Here is a 24,875-nt window from a genome sequence, read left to right as displayed (position 1 = left end):
TTGAGAGTCCGCCTGCCGATGCAGGGGACGCGGGTTCGTGTCCCGGTCTGGGAAGATCCCACATGCCGCAGAGCGGCTGGGCCTGTGAGCCATGGCCGCTGAGCCTGTGCGTCTGGAGCCTGTGCTCCGCAACGGGAGAGGCCACAACAGCGAGAGGCCCGTGTACCACAAAAAAAACCCAAAAAAAAAACCACGTCAGGTTGGACCTGGGACACTGCCTGACTCCTGTGGCAGGGAATAGATTATATAATCACTTCTGCTATAACATGTATTTTGAAAATGTGAATTTGTTCCATTGAGATTGAGATATTAAAAAATAAAATGAGTATATCATAAATTTTGTGTTTTCTTATGTACAATTTTGTCCATAAGAAACACGGGGTGAACACAGAAAACTGCACACAACTGAACCAAGCTGCATAAGAATACACAAAACACCCACACACAAGCACACATCTCAAACACCCATCTAGTTCACCACCTGTATAATAAACCACACCAACCACAAATGGTGTTACGACTGTCTGTCATTTCTGATAGCGCTCCTTCTACCACTTCACAATAATTCACCATCTGTAACCTCCCATCACCCAGCAAGCTTCAGATCCTCTCCTAGGTAACGTGCCACCTTTATTGTAGTCCGTGCATTCCTTAACAATTAAACATGTATAAAACTGCTACTGTTTTTATTGGTGCCTCTTTTTTTTTTAATGAGTGTCACAAAAGTTTTTGAGTGTTGTGTTCCTAACACATTTTTTCCCATAAGCCCTGTGGTCTTTATTGTGCAATTTTGCCTAGCTCTCTGATTTTTAGGAACACATATGTTGTGTTATAAAAGAACTGACTGTGCCGATAAAACGTCCTAAAATTCTGCCAGCCAAATTGATTCTATCTTTTTAGAACTAATTTGCATGACCAGGAGCCTACAAGCCATGGCCACAGGAAGAAAGGTGATTTGACAAATGTAACACTAGGCAAGCCCTTAAATGCCTTCCTCTTGCAAGAATCTATAACTCCTCTGAATCAGGGACCAAGGAAAACATAATCAAATTTAGGTCAAAAGCTTGAAATGCAAATTTTAGCATTAATTTCTCTTGGGATTTACAAGACATTTAACCTTTACAACTGAAATATGGACATACAAGATAATGAAACTTGTTTCCTATTATGTATGCATTCATTTTACTATACAAAACATAACTGGGATACAGAAAACACTAATTACAGCCTCCTCTGTTTAACCACCTTAATTTAATCTCATTTTCCCAGTGCAAATAAATATGACTGCTTTCTGGTGCTTTCAACAGAGTGTCACATACCTTTTGTTTTATGATTTGCGGAAGTTCAGTCACAGATCCTGCCCAGCGAGAATATCTCAATTTGTTTCCAGCAGGGTTGTCCAGTTCCAGGTAACTAAGGCCAGACACAAGGCCAGGACGTCCCCCTCTGACAAATGGGACCCCTCGTAACACACTGCCCTGAGTTCCTACTCAAGGAGAAATCAAACGAAATAAGTCTGGATGCACAAATGAAATGAGAATGAGCATATGAAATTGAAAGTCAATGAAGTAACACAACCCATTCAACTGTATGACATTCTGGAAAAGGCAAAACTATGGAGAGAGTAAAAATACCTGTGATTGCCAGGAAGTGGGGTAGGAGGGATTTTTAGTGAATTTTTAGGATCTTTAGAGGACTTTTAGGGCCGTGAAATTACTCTGTATACTATAATGGATACATGTCATTATGCATTTCTCCGAACCCACAGAATGTACAAGGGTGAACCCTCATGTAAACTATGGACTTTGGGTGATTATTATGTGTCAATGTAGGTTCATCAGTTGTAACAAATGGACCACTAAGGCCTGGATGCTGATAACGGAGGAGGCTGTGCCTGTGGGGACAGCAGGGATATAGGGATTCTCTGTACTTTTTGCTCAATTGTTTTGTGAATCTAAAACCACTCAAAAAAATAATATCTATTAAGAGAGAAAAGAAAAAAGACACAACCATTACCTAACAGTAGATGATTATTAAGAAATTATTATTCGTATTCTTAATGTTCTTAGTGTAAGAAGAAAATTTGTTATACAGGTGACTATCTTGTTTCTTAGAAGATACATGCATGTATTTAAGGATGAAACATCATGACACCTGAAACTTCCAAATGGTTCAGCAAATATCACAAATATTTTAAATATATATTTATACATTGCTAAACAGTCAACATTATAAATACTATATGTAGATATATATATATCAAAACATCAAAATAATAATTATTGCATGTAAGAGGTGGGTACGTTGGCGTTTTTTACTATGTTTTTTCAACTTTTCTGTATGTTTGAAAATTTTCATAAGAAAATGTTGGGAGGAAAAAGTTCATTGCATCTGGAATATTAACAGTAACCAAAATGCTATTAACAGGCATATATTAACACATAAAAAGTGTTCTAAAATGTTTGAATACTAATCAAATCCTTTTTCTCATTTCTGTGCCTTATAATTTCAGAAATATTTTCATCTCCGTGTCTAATTGATTTCCACACTGGTCATGACCAGAAGTTCTTAACTCACTGATCAGACTTACGTTGATTTTCATTTCCTTTTTTTAATTAAATTTTGCAATTTCATAACACTTTCATAAAATTTTGCAAATTCAAAAATTACACTTTTATCATCAGAAGTTATTAAAGTCTCATATTTTTAAAGAACTGCCTGAGTGCTTCCTCATCTTCCTTGTTAGTTACATTTTAAAATGCAAATAGTCACACTTTTAATGCAGTGTATTGCCAAGTTCAGTCCCTGAACTACTGGAATCAGAATCACCTAGAATGACTGCAGATTTCTGAGCTCCAGCCAAGACATAGGACGTAGCTGAGAGAAAAGTCAAGTACTCAGCATTTGAACAGGCTGCCCCAGGTAATCCTCTTGCATACCAAAATTTGAGAATCACCACCTAAACTGACATGCTTGTTTACAAACTACAGAGTCTAAGAAATCAGCTTTTATATTTATTTTTAAGCCTGTAGCCTCTCTCTCTACACCTCAGTGAGCTCTGTGCTCCAGCTGGCCCTCTTCCCCTAGACAATCAGCCTGGGGCAACAGTGAAGGGCCCAGATTGTGAAGCCAGACATTGGAATCTTGTGCCTGACCCCAACTGTGGTCTTGGGCAACCTTTCTGTGCCTCAGTGTCCCTGTCGGTAAAATGGAAATATGAATAATACCCAGTTCTTAGGTAGGAGTACATTGGTTAATTTTTGTAAATCACTTAAAATTGTGCTGGGCACATCATAAGTGCTACATGTTTGTTAAACATAAAATAAAATAAGATAAAACAAAGCAAAATTAAAATAAAATAAAATCAGAAAGCAGCTTCCAATCACCAGCCCAACTGATAACTGATGTCAACAACTTCTCAAAGCTCCCACTTTCATTTCTATTCCCAGATCAGTGTATTTCCCTGTTGTTCAGAAACTTGTCCTCCTCCTTTGTCATGTCAGGTCCAAGAAGACAGGCACTTTTCCTGGCATATTCACTGCTGTATCACCAGTGCCTAGAACAATTTCTGCGTGCACTATAGGTTCCATAAATAGTTGATGAATAAAGTAAGTGAATGAGGAATTAAGCCTGGCTTAACACTCTGTCTCCCTCCTTCTTGCAGTCATCTACTAAAGGATCCTCACTTCCTCGATGAGGACTTTAGCACCTGGGTCAGTCTTCTCCTTCATCCCAATTTCTGCCATCACCCCAAGAGAACTTGAGCTCTAATGCTGCTCCATGGCTTCACACAATGCACCACAGTCTCATTTCCATCCCTACTACACTAAGAATCTCTTCATTTTAAGGCAATTAAGTCTTAATCACCAAATCCAATGAAGTCTTCAGACCTCCTCTTACGTCACTTCGCTGTAGCATTTCTCGCTGTCGATTTCTTCTCCTCTACCTTCCAGGTTACTCATCTTTTCTGGTTCTTATCCTATCAGATTATTCCTTTGCGGTCCCTCTTCTCTCGCTACAACTTTATATTTGTCATCTTTCGTTTAATCACTCCCTGTATTAACGGCATCCCTTGCCATCAGGATGAAACCCAAACTCCCTAACACGGCATCTAGACACAGTCTAAATCAGCTTACCCTTCCAGTTCCTTCTTCAATCACTCAAGACTAACACACCACCTCCCGCACTCTGCCACCACCGTCACCACCACCACCATGCACCAAAAACTTTTAACTGCACTGAGCACCCATGTCACAGAGTGAAACTGAAGCTTCTCCTCTTGCTGTCATTTTTCTAGGCTTGTTTGTCAACCTTCCTCACAGGAAACAAAGATGGTGTTCACTGAGGACATAGTTACAGGACACAGAGGTACCCAGTGAAGTTTCCACTCTGCATGATGGATCACCGCCATGACATATGACAGAGAGATCAGAGGTAAAAATAACCAAGTATTTCAAAAACACAAAATAGAACACCCGCTAGAATTTCAAAGGCCCTTGGAGACCAGGAATTAACCACAAGAAAGAGGGATGGAGGTAAGTTTGTAATGAAAATTACCCCCTTCTCATTTACCTGCAGCCGATTTTAAGGCCTCTTCCATCTCCTTGCATGCGTGCTCTGATGATTTAAACAAAAACTTGATATGTGAGGAAGCACATTTCTTCTTCTTCTCTGAATCAAAAGCTGGGGAGAAAAATTTTAAAGGTGCTTAGTTTCCACATTTGTTGAAAATCTCCTTTGAGATGCTGGCCAGGTGTGAGAGTGGCATAAGAGGTTGTTTCCTATCACTGGGGCCATATAATCAAAAATATACTATACGTACATTTTCAAGTGCTCTAGAAGGGTCAAGGGGCAGAAAAAGTGATATTTGATGTTTGTTATAAACAAAATACGATACATGCATTATATTTAGGGGTAAAGCATCACATGTCTGAAAATTACATTCAAATGGATCAGCTGCTCTTGGCTTCTATTAACTTTGACCAGAGGGTGGGGGTGGGTGAAACAGTGGAGGGAGCAAAAACTGAGCACTTCACAGAGTGATACCTTTTACCCAACTGCAGTCAGCTTCTCAGGCATAAGGCAAGTAGGTAAAAGTAGATGTGCAATGGCCTCCAGCCCACCCACTGGAGACCCCAAAAGCTGGGTTCTGGTTCTACAGCAATTAATTCCCAAAATCTTAGTTCTAGTGCCTCAGTCTCTCCATCTTTAACATCTCCGGTTTCTACATTTTCTTCCTATGACATATAATCTTAGATGGTTACAATTTCTACTCATTATCAAATGGAGTTTTGCCAATGCATTTTTTAAAAAGAGGATAGAAAATAATAAAGGGTAGAAATATATTTTTATGTAATTTTACTAACTATATTATTACAAACTCAGTATTTCTTAAAGAACAATTGGGGGCATATAACATATCCCAGAATCCTTGATTAATTTCGCTTAAAACTTTTAAGAATAAAAACTGCTCAAGAGTAAAATTTTTACTCAAAATTTTTTTACCAACTCAGAAAGCTTAAAAAAAAAAATCCTCTTCGTTTCTTTTTAAGCGTTAAAGAAAAAAAAAATGGTCATGAAACTGAGTTTAGATCAAGCCCCTTTCTGGATTAATTCCTCAAAGAAATATTCCCTCTGTTGTTGCTACAAAAACCTGTGCTTGTGCATTCATTTCCAACCTGCTGAGGTTGGAAAAGCTCACATTCTAATTAAATCTTAACTGGTAAAAATTAAGCCCAATAGAAAAAAAAAATAGTCAATGGAAACACAGAAAAATATTGTAGTTCACTCACAAGAGAAGGCTACAAGACCTCCTCTGAATCTCAGGTAAGCAGTCTTACTCTCCTTCAAGGTGGTAAGAAAGTCTTGACTGAAGAGTAAGATGCTAACAAGATGATTTGGGATAGAGAAGCAAGCGTGGCCACGAGCTTCAGGACAAAGTTGGAAAGGAGCAGGTTGGACTTGGAACGTAAATAAGCCAAAAGGTCTCTGGAAAGGAGGAATGGATACTAGGATACACACTCTTCTCCAACATGGCAGCAGCTGGTGAGGAACATCCTCTCACTGTGAAGTCAACCAAGTATGAACTCAGTAGCGTGACCTGAGTCTAATAAAAAGCAGGCAATTCCTGCAGCAACATAGCGTAAGGAAAAAGCTAAGTTGATGCTGGAGCCAGTTAGACCGGCTTACAATCAGTATGCCCTTGGATTTCACTCGGTAGCAGTGAGGATTATTGCTAACATAGGCAACCTGCCTGTCTAGAAGAAGGCATCCAATAAATTTAAGCTATTGTTACAACTTTTAGGTAGTAAGCAAACTCACGATATCCAGAGCAGATTTTTTTTAAAGGAATGTGAGTGGTAAAGAACAGAGGTAAATAAGAAAAGACTTCATTGAAACGTTTTGATTTCTGCAATATCAGTAAACTCCTCATTAGTTTTCCTCGAGGAATATTACTTAATCTGAGAAACGGAGAAGACTAAAAAGTATTCTAAAAATCCAATCAACACCCTCTAGAGATAGCAATAATGATAATGGCTTAACTCTCACTTCAGGGTACTATCCAAACGAGTAGGCAGGCTTTTTCTTAAACCCTGGAAGATTCTGAGTAGAGTATAACAGATTCTTGCAATTTTGGATTCTTTTGCAATTTAATCTCTATTTGTCATATTTCAAAGCTCTAAAGTTTAACTACTAATTAAAATCCCTGCGATGCTTGTATATAACAATATTTTTAATACTCTACCGCTTTGTTTCATTTTTTCTGAGTCCAAATAAAAGATAACTTTGTATTCTCCTCCTAAGGACCCAGACTGAAGATAATGTGTCCCATACTGGTCGATCAGTCTTCGATAGGCGCTGTAGTCATACAGAGAGGGAAGGTAGGAGAGTTCCTTCCAGAATGACTCAGCAAGTTGTAAAAAGTCCGGATTGTTATTGATAAACTGAGCCACTTCAACAGTGTTCTGAAGAACCAACAACTGATAACTCTATAGGAAGAAGAAAGAGTAAAAGGAGTTTTAGGATGAAGACTAAAAGGCAATGGAAATAGTTCCTTGTCCAATGTCTCCATCAATAGCCACCTCCATCAATGCAGACTAAATGAATTTTTATTTTGGATGCATAATGAGGTCTCTTCTGGGCCCACCCACTTGAAGCAATCTAAGGAATTTTCAGAATCCCAAACAGAAATAACATCTGAGTGATGACATGGTAACTGGTTTTATACACACCTTTTAAAACCCCCAAGACCAAGTTGTTACGCCCTCCTCAACTAGGAAAAAAGATTCAACATTGTTAACTGCTAAATAATCTCACAAACAGGGATATAATATCCCTAGAGTCCACAATCGTAACAATGACTTATAGGTAAGGTGACCATATAATTTATCTCCCATACTGGAGTATTTACAGGGTAAGCTACTTTATAATGAGGTCTTTTAAACCCTTCCTAAGCATCTTTTCATGTCCAAGACAGAGCTACCTTACACCAAATCCTCACTTATGTGAACAATATAATATGGATATAATAAATGTTTTTACAGCTCATATTTCCACAATCAACTTCTTAGTCATAAAACAAAATTATATTCCTTTATACCTCGCTTATATGATCTACTAATCAAGTTACTGACTTTAAGAATGAGATGAATTATGTATATTATGAATGATGATCAGCCTGAAAAATTCTTCAGCAGTAAGTGTGAATCAATTAGAACAATTCATTTCAACTGTTCAGGTTGCCCATGATGAAAGTTTTAGTATCTCAATACAACAGAGTATCTAAAATTAAGGCTTTTAACCTCCTCGGATGAAAATGTTGGTATCTCCAAAGTAATAAAGTATTTTAACATCTTTTATTTTCATGCACCTTCTTTAAAAAACTGTAGTATTAGTGTTTCGGAAGCATATTTCATTGGATTTTTGAAATTGTATATAATACTTAAAATAGTAGCATCAGTAATCATGAATTAGAGATTTAGGCTAGTTTTAACTAGAACATTTGAAAGTAGTAAGTTTTTTTTTAGATTTTTAAATAAGAACAGATACTTCAATGAGAAAATAAAAAGTGCAAATAAATGTATTATCAAAGAGAATTAACAAGACAAAAACCATACCTTTTAAAGAAATATATTGGATTATCTCTTTGAAGAAGATACTATGCCCTAATTAAAAAATGAAAGCTGATTCTTTTAGTAAATGCACTTCTGTTAATGTTAGAAATACCTAAACCAGTAAAATATGGAAAAGTTAACTAATATATTTCATACTAACCTTTTCCTTAAGGATTTCTTCAGTATCTGAAGAGTAACCGTACGAAGAAGATGAAGAACTAAAAAAGAGGAAGCGTCCTTGACTAGATGATGAATGTTCTGTTGATGTATGTTTTACATAAGACCAGGTACTATTGTAAAATTCATAATTAAAATCATTATTTATTTTCACCTATAAAGAAAATGAAAAAGTTAGATCTCTGGGGCTTTGTTTTTGAAATGTTCTATGTGATCCAGTAGTGGATTTAAATTTCTAATTCTGTTCGACTTGAACAAATGTTAAGATTGGTATTGTTTTTCCTATGCTAGACGGTAGAAGAAAAAGTCATCCCAAACAAATTTAAAAACAGACAACAGGATAGCCACATGTGGTTGAGAAGGGACAGCTCCAGCATTCATGAAGACTACTATTTCTTTATCCTTTATTTTGTCCTAGATCAAGTGTCAAAATGAAATGCCCACAGAGGACTGGCAAGTAATATAAATGTTGGAAGCATCCAGTGGAAGGCGGGGTAATGAAGAAGTGAGCACACACCCTGTCTAAAAGGGTCTAAAAGGTACCCAACACTCAAATCCATCCAACAGTCCTATATATTACTACAGGTTCTAGCACTGACAGATATCTGATTTTTCAAGAAAAGAGATATATCTGAATCTTCATGAAAAAATCTTAAGTTTTTTTTAAATCATAGGCAACTATCTTGCTAAAAATGTCAGTCACCATGAGAATAAAACAACATGAAATATGACTCTCAGTCTGTTCTATATAAATATTCAGATCAGTAACTCTCCTTTCACAAGTATTTGTGTTTTTATTATATGTCCATACATATCTGTATTTGAGATCAAAGTATAAATAAACACAGAGAAAATTTAAATGATGAATATGATACATTTTAAAAATAAAGCTAAAATCTAAAAAAGAGTGAATATATGTATATGTACAACAGATTCACTTTGCTGTACACCTGAAATTAACACAACATTGTAAATCAACTATACCCCAATAAAAATTTTTTTAAAAATGCTAAAAAGAAAATAGAATATTATGCAGCCATCGTAAAGGATGAGTGTGAGGACAAATTGTTCATGTTAAATGAAAAAGCAAGTGTAAATGTGATATTTACAGATCCTATTAACCACAAATATGCAAGTATATGCCCAGTCAAAAAAAGACTAGAAGGAAATTCAACAAAATGCCAGAAAATATTAAAAATACTTTCATCACTACCCATGTTAAAAATTAGGCATTCATGCTAGAAGAAAGACAGAAGAGAAGAAAAAATAGATTTAACCATACCTTTTATTCCAACATTATTTTCATTATATTATGAAATTGGTTTGTTTAAAAGTCAAACGCAAAAATTCAGCTCAAGTCAAAATGAAGAATATATTATTATTCTTAACTACAAAGAGGACATTATTATTATTGAATACAAAGAGGACATTATTTTTTTTAATTACTTTATTTAATTAATTAATTAATTAATTTTTTTGTAGCACGCGGGCTTCTCACTGACGCGGTCTCTCCCGTTGCGGAGCACAGGCTCCTGACGCGCAGGCTCAGCGGTCATGGCTCACGGGCCCAGCCGCTCCACGGCATGTGGGATCCTCCCGGACCCGGGCACGAACGGGGCTTCCTTGGTGGCGCAGTGGTTGAGAGTCCGCCTGCCGATGCAAGGGACACGGCTTGGTGTCCCGGTCTGGGAGGATCCCACATGCCGCGGAGCGGCCGGGCCCGTGAGCCATGGCCGCGCGTCAGGAGCCTGTGCTCCGCAACGGGAGAGGCCGCGTCAGTGAGAGGCCCGCATACCGCAAAAATAATAATAATAAATAAATAAATAAATAAAAATGTACTAGAGATTTCTAGAGTCACTAGATAGTGTCTCAGTCCTATTTGGTTTTGGACAGACACAGAATTTAGTTTTTTCTCTCAAGAAAGAAAAGTTACCTACCTTTCTTTCAATGCAAAAAAAAAAAAAAAAAAAAAATTAGCCTATTTTTTTCTCTTCTTCAGGTGTACAATTCAAATACTTGATTCATGATTTATGCAGATAAGCCTCTTAAGAACTTTAGTTCAGCGTCTCCTCACTCCCATGTACTCTACACATAGCCACAAGAATCCTTTCTCAAGGTAGTGTGATCTTAAATTTTCTTTAATACCCTCTTCCTTCCAGCTAAGATCCTGAAATTTCCCCACACTGAGTCTTCCTCTGAAGTCACAAATTCAAACATCCTACACTCTGACATCTCTTACTCTGTTGACACTCATTCTATTATTGCCATATCTATTATTCAACCTCATAGAGACAGCCCTTCAACTTACTTTCCCTTCTCTTTACCTATCAGCACCTTCATTTTGTCACTTCCTTCATGTTGTAGTTATGCTTCATGGCTCATGACTTCTTATTCTCTTGCCAATGAACCTAACTCCTGCCAATGAACCTTGCCTAGGTATATTCTGCCACCATATTTGCCAGGCAAAAACTCAACCTTTGTTCAGTGCTCGCAGCCAGGCACCTTAGCACTGCTATAGAAAAATCACACAACTATCGATTGGTGTTACTGTAAGTCCATTCATAATTTCCAACCTCAGTGGAATACTCAATACATTCCAGCAACCCTAAATGTCTAGCCAATTCTTTCTCCCATTCCCTACAGTATCTATTTCAAAAGTTCTGCACCCATCTCAATCCCCCAATCTTACAATCATTTCCTTCACTCTCAGAAGATAAACTTCTTTCTTTACAAACATTCCCACTATCAGACACAGACTTCTTACACTTCTGGCTAACAAATGTACAGACTTACGAATGTCTTTCACTTCCTTTCCTGTGCAGGTGTTCCTCCCCCTGTCTAAGGCTAATTTCTCTGTCTTTTTTCTGTATTGCATTCCCTCTCACCTCTTTTTTTTTTTTTAACATCTTTATTGGAGTATAATTGCTTTACAATGATGTGTTAGTTTCTGCTTTACAACAAAATGAATCAGTTATATATATACATATGTTCCCATATCTCCTCCCTCTTGCGTCTCCCTCCCTCCCACCCTCCCTATCCCACCCTTCCAGGCGATCACAAAGCACCAAGCTAATCTCCCTGTGCTATGCAGCTGCTTCCCACTAGCTATCTACCTTATTACCTTTGGTAGTGTATATATGTCCATGCCTCTCTCTCGCTTTGTCACAGCTTACACTTCCCCCTCCCCATATCCTCAAGTCCATTCTCTAGTAGGTCTGTGTCTTTATTCCTGTCTTACCCCTAGGTTCTTCATGACATTTTTTTTTTTCTTAACCCTCTCACCTCTTCAAAGGACTAATTAAATTGACTGATTACTCCCTGTCTTACAGCTTCAACTTTTCTTTCTCTACTGACTCATTCCTATCAAAGCTTATACACATTCTAACCCCACCTAAGTACAGTGTGCTGCAAGGGCTCTGAGCCACACTTCTAGGGTTCAGACCCCATAGTTGTCATCTACTACCTCTGTGATTGTAGGTAAATTACTCAGCATTCTTTTTTTTTTTTTTTTTTTTTGCGGTATGAGGGCCTCTCACTGTTGTGGCCTCTCCCGTTGCGGAGCACAGGCTCCGGACGCGCAGGCCCAGCGGCCATGGCTCACGGGCCCAGCCGCTCCCCGGCATGTGGGATCCTCCCGGACCGGGGCACGAACCCGCGTCCCCTGCATCAGCAGGCAGACTCTCAACCACTGTGCCACCAGGGAAGCCCCTACTAAGCATTCTTTGTCTCAGTTTCCTCATTCGTAAAAATAGTAGATGACAGTACCTACATACTTAGGTTATTATTAAAAAAAAAGTTCTATTTAAAGCACTTGAAACGTGCTTAGTATATAAAAGGTTCTTAATATATGTGAGCTACTTTTATTATCATTCAAATTATTTTCTGTTAACAGAGTAGATTTAGAAATCTCAGATATCTAGACACATACCAACAGAGGAAGCAGAGGATCAGATAACTAAGCATTAGTTAAAATTGCCTTTAGAATACGTTTTTGTTATTCATTTGATATACATATAGGATCTTGCTTTAAAAAATATAATGAAGTATACTAAGTGAACTAAATCAGAGAAAAACAAACATCACATATCATTTATATGCGGAATCTAAAAAAAGGATACAAATGAACTTGTTTACAAAACAGAAACAGACTCACAGACACAGAAAACAAACTTATGGTTACCAAAGGGGAAGGAGAGGGAGGGATAAATTAGGAGTTTGGGATTAGCAGATACAAACTACTATGTATAAAATAGATAAACAACAAGGTCCTACTGTATAGCACAGGGAACTATATTCACTATCTTGTAATAAACTGTAATGGAAAAGACTCTGAAAAAGAATATATATATCTGAATCACTTTGCTGTACATCAGAAACTAACACAACATTGTAAATCAATAAAAATTTTTAATATAATGAATTACATTCAAGATCAAAACAGGAGGATCCAGGAAGTTATTTTCTCCACCTTAATCTTTACTCACTCCCATCTGCAACTCATTACATGCTGAGAATAAACAAGACAGTCTTTCAGCATCTCCCAGGCTAAACTAAGCAGGGTGGCACCTTCCCAAAGTGACTGTGGAGCTGGAATGTGCTTATGTTTCAAAGGCTTCCTTGTGGTATGAAAAGTATGAGCAAACAGAGAGTGTGCATGGCATCAAAGTAAGTGGCTTACTCAATAAGCAACTGGGTTTGTCCTGGGTAAACCACCATGCTGATTTCCAAAACAGAGATTAGAAGAGAGATGGACTGATTATTCTGTTTTATGTTTATTTACTAACATTTATGTTCCAACAAGCCAAAAGTCATGTTCCACCTGTAGAGGCCTGAATCCCCAGTGGCTCCCCTTCTATTTGAACTGAGGAGGACATTGACCGCCTCCATATTCACACCTGGGTTTCCCACTGCAGTGACTGACTCACTGCCTATTGCTTCCACCTCACTTCCCTTCGGCTGGATCCTAAATAACAGGCTATAATTTCCCTCTACCTCTGACAAACACCTTCACATTCAGTGACTGGCAAGGCATTTCAGATGTCAATCCAAAAACCAAGCCATGCTGTAGAAGACGAACGTCAGAATTATGCTTTTATTAAATTATTTTTCTTCTTCAGAAGCTGCAGGTTTCCAGCATGTCTCCTTTCCAACCATGTCAGAAATTCTCTCCCTTATTACCTCCTCTGTTCTGTAACTTTCTAAATTTGACTACATACACACACACACACACACACACACACACACATACACATATATATGCATATATATATACATATATGCAATTCTCCCCCTTATAATTATGAAAGAATTATCAACACATCCTCTTAGTAATATGAGGAGAAAAAATTCTCTTTATATGCCTATCTCACATTCTCCCTTCTGGCCAAAGGGTAAATTACAATATAGGTTTTTCACCAAGCAGAATTTAGAGTCAAAAAAGCAGTTAATACAACACATTGGGAGAGTAAAATATACTAGAAAAATGAAGAGCTGTGAAATCTGACAGACTGGATCCAAGCTCTACTGCTTATTGATTTGGTGACTTGAAGCAAGTCTGCTGAAGTCCTCTGAGCCTCAATTTCTATATATATAAAACAGTAAAATATTACTTACTTTCCACAGATGTCGTGAGGATTAAAATTACACAAATTGCCTAAAATAGTGCAGATGCCACAGGAAATATTCAAAAATTGGTAGCTATGATTATTTTTCAAGTCAGTTCCACTTTCTACTTTCATGATTCAGTAACTCTTAAATGTAATTTAATTCCATTATAAGTCGGAGGTTGGTGGGTTTGCTCCTCATAATCAGAACTGCTTTCTGAAGATGACTAATGTTGGTAAACTAAAGCCCCTTCCTTCTGAATATCCTAATAGTTTTGGTTTACAAATTTGGGAGTCATCAGTAAGGAGGGCTGAACTGGAAATTTTTGAGCTCTGGGAAGATGGGAGGAAAGGCATGAGAGAGGAGATCTTGGAAGAGATGAGCAAGAAAGAGGCTAAAACAGGATGAGACCAGAAACTTCTTTTGGCTTAGGTTGTGGAAGGACAGACAATTTAAGATAGAGGATCTCGACTGTTTTCCTCGGATGCATTGGCACTATGAGGTAGACAATCTCTCCTCTATGTTCCCTCTAAATCTTCAGGAATTTCCCCTAAAGCCATTACTGTTTTGTGTGAGTAGATTTTGTGTTGAAATCAATCAACAGGATGAGTTTACGTGTGTATGACAGAAACAGCCTGCAAGAAGCAGAAGCCTGCAGAGGAAACCTTGAGACCATAAACAAAATTTTAAAGTGTGGCAGTGTGGATGCGGGCAAGGATGTGGAACACAGGCCACTCTTCCACACTGCTGGTGGGGTATAGATTGGTCATATATAGGTTTTGGAAACTTTAGTGAAGTGTAACCTAAACATAGCCTACAAAGCAGCAGTTCGAGTTCCTGGTGTCTGCACTAGAGAAGCTCATTTGTATGATTAATACAAAATATAAGATAGTGGTTGTATGGGCAGTACAGGTAGAGAAGATGTGACAGAGAGAGGTAGATAGGAGCCTTTAAGTCACTGGTAATATTCTATTTCTTGAGGTGGGTGGTGGGCATATATAGTCCTGTTTGTATTATTAGTTTTCTCCAAACTGCAAGTATATGTTATTCACAGCCTTTTGTACATAGAAATATTTCATAATTAAAAAAAAAAACATTTTTAAGTAAGGTGACACTGTGGCAGTGGTTAGGAGACTATCACAACCAGTCATGAGCAGGGCCTTGGGTTTTAACACCCACACAGGGACAGACCATCAGGTTCTGGACCCACATGGAGTATGGAGTTCGAAATGAGACAATGGATATTTCAGCTTGAATGACATAAATTAAAAGTATCATTGCCCTATAACACAGATTTAACGAATATATATTCCTAAATAGTGAATGTAACATAAAAGAAGAAGACTCACAGATATAGAGAACAAACTGGTGGAAAGGAGGGGGGCGATATAGGGGTGAGGGGGTGGGAGGTACACACCACTGTATGTAAGATGGGCTCAAGGATGTATTGTACAACACAGGGAATAGAGCCAATATTTTGCAGTAACTGTAAATGGAAAGTAAGCTTTAAAAATTGTATTAAAAAATTTTAAGAATAAATAAAACATTTCTTAAAAAAAGAAAATGTATTCTTTTTAAGCCTATATAAGACATTTCTAAGAATTGACCACATATGAGGCCACAAGTAAATTCTCAACAAAATACCAAAAAAAATCAATATCATATAAATAACGATCTCTGGCAACACTTCACAGATTAGAAAGAAATCAAATCAATGTAATAAGTACCTGGAATGTATAGGAGAGGATATTTCCGCTCAGTCTGTAGAAATCTCTCCCATCCCCGCTAAACACCTTTCTGCATTGACCACCAAAACTTTTAGTGTTGAGGACTTTGTTCCTAAACTGGCCTGTGAGCGCATTGTAACTGTTTTTAAAAAAATGAAAGAAGAAAAGGCTGTTAAAAACTAGAAACACCACTTGCTGAAACAGGCATCATTAGAGAACTCTAGATATTCTTGAAATACATTACAGTTAAACATCTCTGGGAGAGCTCAAATAAAAAGCCTCCTAGAGCACACTATGCATTACCCAACTCCCCCTGCTTGCTATAATGGTTAAAACTAATAGCTGGGGAAACCCAACATCCTTTTAGCCTAAGAACTTATTTAGGAAACACACAGCCCTTTTGTATCTATGGCAACAGCTGGTTTTGAATTGAATCTATAGAAAAAACCAAACAATTAAGATTACTCTTGAAGAGAGAGAACTCTCTACAATGATTTACAACTAGTCGGCCTTTTAGCATGCTAACTGGTATACTCTATAAAGTAACTTTACCATTTTTCCATTAATGAATTTCATAGTAGTATAGAAAAATCACATCTAAGCAAAGAGATTATCTTAAAACCTTGAAACTTTAACTTGGGTCTGACCGTTAAAAGTTTTTCAGAATTCTTTTTAAAAAGGCTAACAGGATTGCCTCAACTTCACTTGAAAGTTCCCAGCTAGTTTAGATGATTACTTTTCAGTCTGAGTGTTCCAACACACTTTCTCTCTTCTTCCGCTGCTCTCATTCTGTTGTCTCTTCGTTCCCTTAAGTAGCCCCACATCATTGAATTAGTTCTCCCCCCTTCCCTCCCGTAGGGGGACTGACTGGCCAGGATTTCCCAGGTCTGAAGGATTTCCTTAGATGCAGGACTTTCAGTGCTAAACCCAACAGTCCAGGGACAACTTGTCCCTCTATGCTTTACCACATATATTTACAGGTATATAGATAGGAATTTTTAAATTGTTTCAGGATGTGGCAAAGAGCTCTAAGCAAAGTCTTGACTATTAGGTGATTTGTTATTAGACTTACCAAACCACAAAATAAAACACAACAAAATAAAAACTACAACCCATCGATGTGTACAGGAAGACACCCAACACCTTACCCCTGTCCAGTAAGTTCTATGTTGGGAGGAGGTTTATCGAGGTCACAGGAAGGCCTGCTTTCTGAGTCCTCACACCTGTCTTCATCAGCACTGTCCTCTTCACAGTCAGAATCCCCATTGCAAACCAAAGATCTGCTGATGCACTGACCTGAACACAAGAAAAGCCACCACACAAAAATAAAAGAGGTGAAAAGGAAAACGCTACCTGGGATCAAAAGATTTCACCCTGGACCCTCAACACAACACTGATACTCTAATGTGAGTTTGAGATACACCCTCAGTGCCCAGGGAAGGACTGCTGATTATTTTGGTCCTCATTTTTCAACATGCAAATTGATTCTGACCTTGGCTGGACACAAAATTGAAAATAGAACCTGAATTCAAATTCCAGGCTCTCACCCATAGCCATTAAGCACTTTGTCTGAATTCTCCAAAATCACTCAATGCCAATCAATCACTGGGAAGACAGATTGACTTCCTGCCCTTCAACTTTCCATTTCTCTTCTGTAATCACTGACCAAGATGCCAAAGTGCTGTCTTTCTTGGTGATTTAGATATATATGCTTTGAGAGCATGAGAACTGGATTAAAAGATTAAAATTCGACATTTCTTTAGCACCTTCTCTGTTCGGGACACTCTTGGGTGTTGGGATACAAATATGAATAAAAAGGGTATTCACCAGGGTTTTCATATACTTTACAATCTAATAGGAAAGAGTATGAAGTTAGATCATTACAATTCAGCAATGTAATTGTTGTGATAGATATAAGCCCAGGGTACCAGAAGCACAAGGAAGCACTAGAGGGTACCAGATGATCTAGCCCCGGCCTCCCTCCGCATTATATCCAACCGTTCTCTTACTAGCTTCCTACGCCCTAGTCATACTGGATCACTTACATAAATCAAAGACCAACCTTTTTGCCATCTCCACTGACTTTGCACCTACAGTTCTTCAAAAATCAAATCACACATTACCTCCTCTCAGAAACCACCCTTGCCCCACAAGCTACAATGTATGCCCTTCATTTGTGCCCTTATAGTATGCATGGCACAAAACTGTCCTGATAGCACATCCCACTATGCTGTCACTTGATCCAATGCAGCAAACATTTGTTGAGAGTCTACTATGTACCACACACTCCAGATGCAAAAATAAAAGAAATATAATACACACCTTCAAGGAGTTCAGTCTACCAAAAGATATCCAGGGCAACAAATACTTCAGATTACAGATGATACAATGTACATAGAGAACACAGAAAAGTAATCTGTTAAATAGCTCTATCAGTTGGGCTTTTAGGATAGGTCTCCCTAAGGCGGCATCATCTGATTTGGGTTTTGAAAGTACAATAGGAGTTTGACAGGTATTGTTAAAAAACACGTCTAACACAGGAAATATTTATGTACTATTTTGCCCACAAAACTTTAAGAATTTTGAGGGAAGAGGCTATGTGTTTCATTCTACATCCACAACCCTCATTTCTGTATCTGGAACATAACAAGAATAATAAATGTTTGCTGAAAGTTGTTGAATTAACCTTTCTGCACAAATGCAACATAGACAATAGGTCAAATATTATTCAATCCAAAACTGTTTCATTTCTCCATGCATAGAGATGACCCGTATTGCTCCTTGATTAACTAATTAGAGTTGCTTTTCTTGTAAAAATAAAAATAATTTGGGCAGTAATATTGTTTTTGCCCAATTTCAGTCTTCATTCCAGACTCATTCCACATCTTCACCAAAAATGCAATGTCAAGAACTGCTTGGGTCTGTCAATAGCCATATTTCTTTTTCAAAGAAGCAAAGAGTATCCCCACCTTTATTACCAGAAGACACCCATGCATTTAAAAGAATGACAGTTAAGTGTGTAACTAATATGCCAATAAAAATCCAACTGATTTGGGGGAAAATTAACTTATAGGCTAATATAAATGCAGTACAATTCAACAAATACATACTGAGCAAATTAAACAAATAGCATTTGAACTTACACTCTGCGTGCCGAACCTATGGGAAGCAAATACCTGAAAAACACCTGAAACGTTCTCCACATCCCTCTTCTGTTGGACATCCTCGTGTAGGTTCACACGATTGTGGTTCAAAAGCACTTCCAACACAGGGATGGCCGCCATACTGCCCATAAACAGCAACTGACCGCCTGCGAGTCTAAATACAAACCAAATAGCTTTTCAATATCTCCAGTTTCCTTTATCTGAGAAATAAAATCTGGGATAAATTAATACAATTGGAGAAATAATGTTTGTAAAATTGTTCTGGTGTACTACAGAAGTAAAGCCTACAAAATCAATGCACCCAGAAACCCACTTGTCTTTGAGTACAGTGACACCTGGGTTATTATTTATAGAGCACTCCCAGTTATATATTTACTCTTAGGGTTGAATGAAAAAAGAAATTAGTGAATCTTTAAGAAAGTATGCTGGATAGACCAGATCGCAACACAAAATGACTAATTTTTTGCCAAAGCAATGTACCAAGAGCTAATTAGAAAAGGTGAAGTGAATTTTGCTGGAGAAAGAGTAAGAATATTGGGAAGGGAAGTTAAGATGAACAGGAGTAAGGGAAACCTTTAGAAAAGTGGTGGTAATTAATTTGAGCTGAACCTTAAGCCTTCTTCAGGAAGGCAAGGTGAGGCAAAACAATCCAGAGAGACATATATGCTAACATGGAAGTCAAATTTACAAAACAGAAGCCTAAGTGGTCCACAGGTGAAGGTACATCTACAATGATACTTTACTGGACAACCAAAATTACTGACCTCTGAAATGGGAAAGATGTCAAAGGCCTATCTTAGGGTGGGGTGAGGTAGGAGGGGGTAGAAAAAAATTTGAGGAAATCTCTAAGGCAAATGAGAAAACTAATTCATTCTAAAATTCATTTACTCAATATGAAGACATGTATCTAATGTTTAAACAAAAAGAAAGATCTGCAAAATCATTTTCCTCCCCAAAGGCAATCAAAGGTGCATCTTTTAAGCCTCTTCCTATACTCAACTCTTACCAGTTAATAAAAATGGACAAAATCTGAGATTCCAGAGAATTTAAACCTTTAGCAACAGGGAAGACTAGATATACAAACCAAAGTTGAATCTATTCATTCATCCTAAATTGGAACAAAGGGTCACAGATATGTAATTTGAACTCTGAGCAGGTTTGTAACAGCCTGGGGCTTTCATTGCATCTAAGCAGAGGAGTCATAGAGGAGTATGAGTGAGGAATGGAACTCAGTACAGCTTCTTAGTAAGTTTTTAGTTTCTGTATTTAATTGATGAAGACACCTCTTATACGTGGCTTAGTAACATTGTGCTTTCCTGAAGTTCCAAAGCATAGATTGCGTTGTCGTATAAGTAATGTTTTCCTTCTCCATAGACACCAGGATGACCTTGATGGCTGTCTGCTCTCAGGGTCTCATTCTCACCTATCAAATTCTGATCTTATGACCCCTTTTTCATTTTCACTTGTCTTCTTCTGGGTGAAAATTCTGTTTTTATAATCTAAGCATGATGATCTTCACACAAAAAAATTACTCATATGAAAAATACCTTCGATCTACCTCTATTTAATGTTCTTTCTTAACTTGTTTTTAAATTATAAAAATGTTTTCTGAAGTTGGTGTTTGTTTGACTTTTGTTTTGTTATTCATGTACCTGTTTGCCTGTAATCAGAGCTGTCATCTAATATTATATTTGCCAGAAACCAAATCCTAGTTACTTGTGTAACTTGTTTTGTAAATACCCCTCATGTAGATACTAAATAAGAAAAATGAGGATAATGACGATGTTTCAAAACACAAGTTATCTTCTATAATATGGTTCTGTTATTTTAATAATTTTAAAATGATTTTAAGTGCACATTTTTATCTAAACTGAACCACCTTTAAAATCTTTGACAAATATCAAATCATGTTGTACACCTGAAACTAATATAATGTTATATGTCAATTGTATCTCAGTACAAAAAAAAAAAATTTAGCCATTCAAATGTTCAGAACCTTTGAAACCAACATTGTATTTTTGGAATTTATCCTAAGATGATTATCAGAAAAAAGACATATCTATGTGCAAAAATGTTCACTAAAGTTTTATTCATAATAACAAAATATATAAATAACCTAAATCTCAAACAATAGGAAGTGGATAAATAAGATTGGTATATACATATAATGGAACATAATTCAGCTGTCAAAATTCATGCTGATAGTATAATGTTAAGTTAAAATAGAATATAAAATCATGATCAAATAATCCTATTTTAAAAACCATAAGCACATAGAAAGAAAATAAATTGAGGAAACACCCAAATGCCAGTCAGTAGAACTCTAATTAAATTTTTTAAATGTACATTCATACAATAAAATGCCATGTAGCTATTCAAAAAGAATAAAGCAGATCTGTGCTTACATGGAATAAAAAAGAAAAGAAGAGAAATTGAAAGAGTAAATACTAAAATGCTGACATATTGGTTTCTTCTAAATGGTAGAATTATAAGTAGTGTTTTCTTTATTTATATAGAAATAGACCATTTTATTTCATTTATAAAACTATAAATCATTTTCTCCAATGATTAATTTATAATAAGGAAAAAAATGGACGTTTTTAGAAGTACTCTATAATCTCTCAGTCAAGTCTGGTATTTTATTTATATTACTTTTGTATTAAACTTTAAAAATGTTTGACTTTCCATGGTCATTCACTATTAGTTAGGTAAAGCGAAGCAGCTATTTTGCTACTCTTTAGTGTTTGTTTCAAATGAAAAGAAAAGTTGAATCCAGTAAATATGAAATTTTGAATTATCTACTAATTTCATTTCATGATATTCTTATTTCTCTGATAGTGAAAGAGTTGGTGAGTTGCTTTTAGTGTCTCTCCTATGTATATTTCTAGGCTCAAATGTAAGATTTAGAAAAGTCCTGCAAGAAAAATGAGAATGCAGAAATTTTTTATTACAATATTAAGTATGAAATAAATCATACTTTTTCCCTTCAAAATTACTAATTACATTTTCAAAAAATAAAACAACATTCAAAAGTTAATGCCATTGTGTCCACACCTAAGCTATTTCTACATATAAATAGTAAATACAAAGTTTTCACATGGTCCTACCTGAGTCTTGGTACAACCATTGCATTCTGACCAAGGGGCATAGGAAGCCCACTGGCAATTGACTGGCGAGGAGGCACTGTCATAGTGTCAAATTGTCCATCATGAAGCCGACAGAAAGGTAGGAGAGAAGACAAAAAATTGGCAAGAATAGTCAAAAATTGCTTCACAATTTTTTTCCTAAGAGGCACCAAGAGGATCCCAAAATATATAAAAATATATGTGGGAAGGACTCACTTTTTCAGAGATTTATTAAATTTCATTTATGAAATATCTAGAATGTACCAGGCACTATTTAGACACTAGAGCTATATACATAAAAGAGATAGGATACTGACAGTTGGTAGAGGGGAGGATGAAGACACAGATGTGTAAACAAATAATCATAACACAATAATCATGATCCTTTGTACAGTATAGCTAATGAGATAGATTTCCTAACAGAAATGTGTACAGTACAATGCGTTGTGGAAATACACAGAAGAGAGTGTCTAAAGTTGGGAGGCTAAGTGAGAACATATAAAAGGAAGGTATTATGGCCTTTGACAGGATTTGGACGATGAATTGAAGAGCTATACAGAAATTTAACTGAGAGACAACAAGCTCTAAAACGACCGTATGAGAAGTAGGAAACCAAAATCTGGCAAAGGCTAAATGGACGAGAATTGAGTTTTACGTGCTCCCCCTGTTTATCTAGGTCACTTCTCAAGCACACACCCAAGTACAGTAGCGTCAAGTTGAGCTCAAAGAATTCCACCCAAATAAAATACATGTGGAAGATGGCAAGCTGACTCTCTTACAATGCTTAACTCTGGCTGTGTCCAAGAGGTCATGTTGCTTAGTCCAAAGAGATTAAGGAAGCCTTACCTAAAACCACACTTTACAAGGGGTAGAGGAACCAGGACTCCTGCTTTCTGGACTTTGAGTACATTCCTAACCTGGGAGACATCTCAGGTCAAGGTGATTCCTGCTTAGTTAAGCATAGCACTGCCAGGTGCTGCAGATAAGGAGTGCCATTTGTGGCTCAGGTGCCCTTATGGGGCTAATCTTGCTAACCTGTCATCTTGATATGGCATCAGTGATCCAAATGCCTTAGTGTTTTTGACCTTTAAACAATCTGAACTTAATGCTATGTGTCTATTTTATCTCCCAGAGACAGGCAGAGGCCTTCCCCAAACACCGAGGCTTGGGAAGGGAAGCTCGCTTGGCCTCACCTCCTCTGTGCACCCTGTCCAGTCCCCTCACAGAGCCCTTATCACACCTGCATTGAAATCAACTCTTTCAAGATCTCAATCACCCCCTCTACTCTCAGTACCGTCTGGCTCCTCTGTGTCCCAGTCACTGGCACACCTCCAGACACATGTTCTGACAGTTCGATGAGGTAAACTGACCTGGTCCTCTCCCATCAGACAGTGAAAGCAAAGCAAGGCCATGAGTAAATGATGCTGGCTTTTTTCCAGGTCTCAAGAGCCGATAAACCTATTTTCTTAAAAAAACTCTCAACTTTTAAAATCCCAAAGACTATTTTGCAAAGATTACATTTAAAAATCAAATTCTGCTCTAAGATGTGTAAGTCAGCTGCCATTCCCTGAATTGCAGGTAAAACCATGGTACTGGGAGAAGCAGGAAACCTTGAGGTGTTTTTAGTCTTCAGGTTTCTTCCTTATAGGGAATAAAATAAAGTAAAATAAGAATAAGAATAAAACACACTTTCTCTATAATTGCCTTTTCTAAAAAAGGGAAAGAAAAAAAGTGTTGAAGGGTTAAACATGCTCAGGCTGCAATGTAAAAATCAGACCATAGTTAAGAATTTCCTTAAAATAAAAGAAATGATTGTTAATGATTTCCACACACAATCCAAAAAATTCTCACCTTGAAAAAACTTGGAACTCTCCTATAAATCCCACCAAGAAGAATAAACTTATTGCCTAGGAGGGGGAAAAAAAAACAATAAAGCAATATTTTAGTTAGCATTGCTTTAATGAGTCAAAAGTGAATACATCTGTACAAGTCAAGATTTGTGAGTTGGGAATAGAAAGAGTGAAAGAACCATGGAGAAGCCTTGATGATTCTGCTTGACTTCTAAGTTTTCATTTTACATAAAAATTTAATACAATTCTCTCTTTTATTTATTTATTTTTTTGGCCGCATTGGGTCTTTTATTGCTGCACGTGGGCTTTCTCTAGTTGTGGAGAGCAGGGGCTACTCTTCGTTGCGGTGTGTGGACTTCTGATTGCAGTGGCTGCTCTTGCTGCAGAGCACGGGCTCTAGGCACGCGGGCTTCAGTAGTTGTGGCGCACGGGCTTAGTTGCTCCGCGGCATGTGGGATCTTCCCGGGCCAGGTCTCGAACACGTGTCCCCTGCATTGGCAGGCAGATTTTCAACTACTGCACCACCAGGGAAGTCTCTAATACATTTCTCTTGAGTTCACCTCCCATTATTCATTTCTGGAAAGACAACTAGGGGCTAGGTGATGTCATTGACAAATAAATTGAAAAGACTCCCCAGAGTTAAAAGTTCACAAACATTTCTTTAGGGTCCCATCATCTTTTAATTCCTTACTCCACTCTCTTCTCTAACTTTGGTACCCATGAGGACACCAGAGAAGAGAATGCCTGGAAAGAAGAACAGTTTCAAGGGCTGAGAAGCTAAAAGAGAAATAGATTCCTAAATGGAAAAATCAAAAGTGGAGGGACATTCCTAGCCAGAGATGCCATGATACTCATCACAGTCCTTAGCTCTGCGGGTGGTTCCTTCAGTCTTTAAAACACCACAGAGGCCTTTTATAATCACATTCATGTGATAGCAGCAGCCTAAATATTGAGCATCTGACAGGTTATGAAACTGTATGTAAAATGTGATTACATTTTGTTTGAAAATCAAATGTGTATTGAAAACAAATCTACAAAGAAACATAACAAGGAGAATAGTTCATTTCTGGTTGTGAAATCATAGGTGACTTTTATTATTTTATTTTCATTTCTA

General features: G+C 37.3%; 1 protein-coding gene across 1 annotated transcript in view; it reads right to left on the bottom strand.

Annotated features, from left to right (window-relative positions):
- The window catches only part of C7 (complement C7), a 54,646-nt gene that overhangs the window by 23,831 nt on the left and 5,940 nt on the right, over nt 1–24,875 (bottom strand). The window contains exons 2-10 of the mRNA XM_030882028.3: nt 23,763–23,818; nt 21,894–21,969; nt 18,799–18,940; nt 16,771–16,918; nt 15,623–15,761; nt 8,275–8,445; nt 6,746–6,989; nt 4,573–4,683; nt 1,320–1,486 (exon numbers count right to left, since the gene is read on the bottom strand). Of these exons, the coding sequence (XP_030737888.2) occupies nt 1,320–1,486; nt 4,573–4,683; nt 6,746–6,989; nt 8,275–8,445; nt 15,623–15,761; nt 16,771–16,918; nt 18,799–18,940; nt 21,894–21,969; nt 23,763–23,818 (1,254 nt within the window). The remainder of the gene's footprint in view (nt 1–1,319; nt 1,487–4,572; nt 4,684–6,745; nt 6,990–8,274; nt 8,446–15,622; nt 15,762–16,770; nt 16,919–18,798; nt 18,941–21,893; nt 21,970–23,762; nt 23,819–24,875) is intronic.

The sequence above is a fragment of the Globicephala melas genome, chromosome 3 (genome assembly GCF_963455315.2).
Source record: "Globicephala melas chromosome 3, mGloMel1.2, whole genome shotgun sequence".
Lineage (NCBI taxonomy): Eukaryota > Metazoa > Chordata > Mammalia > Artiodactyla > Delphinidae > Globicephala > Globicephala melas.
This window is presented reverse-complemented; position numbering and strand designations above follow the sequence as displayed.